The sequence below is a fragment of the Ptychodera flava genome, chromosome 3 (genome assembly GCF_041260155.1).
Source record: "Ptychodera flava strain L36383 chromosome 3, AS_Pfla_20210202, whole genome shotgun sequence".
Taxonomy (NCBI): Eukaryota; Metazoa; Hemichordata; class Enteropneusta; family Ptychoderidae; genus Ptychodera; species Ptychodera flava.
Genome location: NC_091930.1, coordinates 24793742 through 24797129, shown reverse-complemented (window position 1 = coordinate 24797129; position 3388 = coordinate 24793742). Strand labels below are relative to the sequence as shown.

The following is a 3388-nucleotide window of genomic DNA, read 5'->3' as shown; positions in this document are numbered from 1 at the left end:
TTCAAAAAAGTGTGGCGCGCCCAATTTGGGTCCGTAGTGTATGGTACTGGACCCCCTAGCTCACCCGAAAAAGTTAAAATGTGTCACCTAAGCCCTTGGCTTGACTGGAAAGCTTGCAATTGTGGCGCACTCTCCCCTCCCTTAAATTTAGGAAGGTTTTGATGAGCTGCAGCCAGTGTGGCGTGGACCCCCTAGCTTACCCAAAAAGTGTGGCGCGCCCAATTTGGGTCCGTGGCGCGGTGGCGCGGACCCCCTAGCTTACCCAAAAAAGTGTGGTGCGCCCACTTGTGGTCCGTGGCGCGGTGGCGCGGGAGACACCTGACACCCTAGCTTACTTCAAAAAAATGTGGCGCGCCCAATTTGGGTCCGTAGTGTATGGTACTGGACCCCCTAGCTCACCCGAAAAAGTTAAAATGTGTCACCTAAGCCCTTGGCTTGACTGGAAAGCTTGCAATTGTGGCCCACTCTCCCCTCCCTCAAATTTAGGAACAAAGCGAGGGGCGCGTGTGGTATCGGACCCCCTAACTCCCCAAAGAAAAATCGTGTGGCTCCCTTTTTGACACTTAACCCTGATTGGTTTATTTGAATTTTGAAAGTTGAGATAGGTGGTCCTCCATTGCCTAATATGTAAAGTTTGCACACGTCCCATTTCAAACTGATCACCTGATTGGTCCATTTGAAGTTATGCAAATGAGGACACTTTTTAAAAGAGATCAGGGCCACTCAGGGCCTCATTCGAGCTCTGACCTTTGACAAGTGCAGACACATACAGCTATGGCAACCTGTGACCTTACACCGAGCCAGTGTCAGCAAGGATGGCGCAAATGTTATTCAGCGAGGGTCGAGAAGCCCTATTACTTCAATATCAAAACCAATGAAAGCCGATGGTCAATGCCTGGTGTCCCAGAAGGTTTTGATGAGCCTGCAGCCAGTTCCCCTGGCAACCACAGTCCCACTCTTCCTGAGCCTGCCCAAGAACCACCATCAACACCCCTTCTGTTCGATTCTCAAAGTACAGATGTGACAGATAGCCAGCCGCAACTGTACTCCCAAGTGCACTCCAGACCCATCACCAGTGATGTCAACACTCAAACAGGTGAGAAGGAGTTTCGATTTCAACTTTCTTCAATGGACACATCTGCTAGGCTTGTTAGTGTCAAGATGTACAAGGGAAGTGCCTATGTTGGAATTCGTGAGTTCTTTAAGCAGGAGAAGACTGAGCAGTTGATACCAACCAAGAAAGGTATTACATTAAGACTGGATGAATGGTGTCAGTTAAAATGTATCATAGGGAGAGTTGATGATGCTGTCCAGATGCTGACCTGTAGTTAATTCATTCTATTCCAGAGTACACTCCACCCCCCATCCCCAACGATCTGGATAGGAAAGTGGCACGCAAGCTGGTGAAATACATCTATGCGAAATTTATCTCACAGGAAGTTGATAAACTCGTGAGTGAAAACTGTGAGGGATGTCAACATGACTATCTGTCCCAGAGGGAACACGAGTGTCTACATTATGGTTGCACACCTGCTGGACAGAGGGAAGTGATTTCCAAATACTTTGGAGCTGCTGCTGAACGGATCGACATGTCTGTAGTGGAAAGATCTGTCCAGGAAGTTGCAGAGATCTGTAACCTCCAAATGGACTTTGGATTGATTGACCTTGACGAATTGCTGCACTTACTGTGTTATCGATGGGCCGACGATCCAGAGGGATGCTTTGAAGCCTTGATGGACAATATTACTGTGTACGGAATGGTTCTCTGCAATGACATTATCGAGTCCATGTGTGCAACAAATGGATCTTCTAGTTGTTAGGATTTCGGCAATGTTTTCAATTGTATCAGTCAATGTTCAAAGTTATTTACCGCATCTTTAGCTCGAGTTGCTATTTTTTTTATGTTCTTTCTTTTCGAAAGGTTGAGCATGCAATGAATTCCTTGAAGTTTCTTCTCGGACTTTTTTCAGTATAACAAGAACACTGCGGGACACTTGCAACTTGTTGTATTCTGTTTCATGTTTGTGTTATATAAAGTTTTGCATTTAAGAAAATAAAATGTGCTATTAAGACTTAAAGATGAACAAACAAAAACAAAACTTGTCTTTGTGTGAGAGAGAAGTGTGGATGATTGATTATGTTTAACTACCCCCTTACCCCCCGTCCGCTAAACCAACCCTTGAAAAAGAAAAAAAAGGGGGGGGGATAAAAAATGTACACACTGGCAATGTTTTCAACTGAACAACTTTTTAAAAATTTATTCAAATGCTAACACCAATGCAAATATACAAAGAACAACTAACTTGCAATGAAAAGCAAACGACAAATTCTAACGCTTCTTTAAAAGGTAACATCATAAACATCAAAATCAAAACCTGTCAGTTTCTCGATAAAATCATTGACAAGAAAGTCATTGAAAGTCAAATCTTCAGTGAATTGCTTCACAATGTTTGGCATGGACCATCCCCGGCACCGATGCAGCAGATAATAGAGAACGTACTGTCCACATACTGAAGAAAGGGGTCCTTGGAGTCTCTGCCTGTTATAGATCCAGTCAGAGAGTTTCTTTTCAGGAATGTCTCGAAAGGTGTCTTGATGGGTGGACATCCATAGGAATCGAAATATTCCCCATTGTTACTATCCACAAAGTAGAAAGCCACCCAATGTTTTCCTGGTTTGGTACTGGGATCCACATTGGCAACAAAAGCGGCAGGAAAGGATTTGAGTTTGGCCTTGGGTAACTTATCAGAGGCTCTCACCCCACCAAAAGAGGATGCCGTGTACTGATCTGCAAGCAAGATCTCCCTGAGCTTGAGAGTGTCCATTCTTCTCTTGTGTGATGTTCGTCCAATGATCAGGGATCAAAAGTCAAATAGGACATTGCGATCTCTGTCAATTTCAATGACGTTGTCCAGCTCGCCATACACGAGTAAATTCACCGTATTTGGCAGGGCTTGTCTGAACTGCAGTTCGATGCCCAAGTTGCCTTCTTTGACCAGGTTCAAATGTCCTCCGTCAGCAGACAAGTCAGGTGTGAGATCAAAGGCAAACAGTGTGTATCCATTGTCGTATTCATAGCGATTGATGTTGATTCCTTCATCCCGACCTGTTTTATTCGTCCCTGTAAACAGGGAATAGTAGGCCATGATGAATGATTGGCCGCCAGCATGGGTGAAGTCCAGTTTCAGGGGTTTGCTCGGCACTTGTTTTCCACCCACATTTAGGACCAGCGACGTCATGTCGTAATGTTTGAAGTTGAAAGGATTCTTCTTTTATGAACCGTTGAAGGCGTCGTTGTCCACCAGACCCAAGACCACTCATTTAGGTAGCTGTCCCAGAAAGATGTGGTCTTTATTGAACGACATGGTGTCTCCGGGAATGGACAGAA

General features: G+C 44.9%; 1 protein-coding gene across 1 annotated transcript; it reads left to right on the top strand.

The window, feature by feature from the left end:
• Window positions 1-584: 584 nt before the first annotated feature.
• Window positions 585-1822, top strand: LOC139125800 (uncharacterized). The gene is made up of 2 exons (XM_070691891.1): window positions 585-1096; window positions 1348-1822. Exons 1-2 carry the CDS (start codon window positions 775-777, stop codon window positions 1818-1820), a joined length of 795 nt encoding a protein of 264 aa, XP_070547992.1. The 5' UTR covers window positions 585-774; the 3' UTR covers window positions 1821-1822.
• Window positions 1823-3388: the final 1566 nt, after the last annotated feature.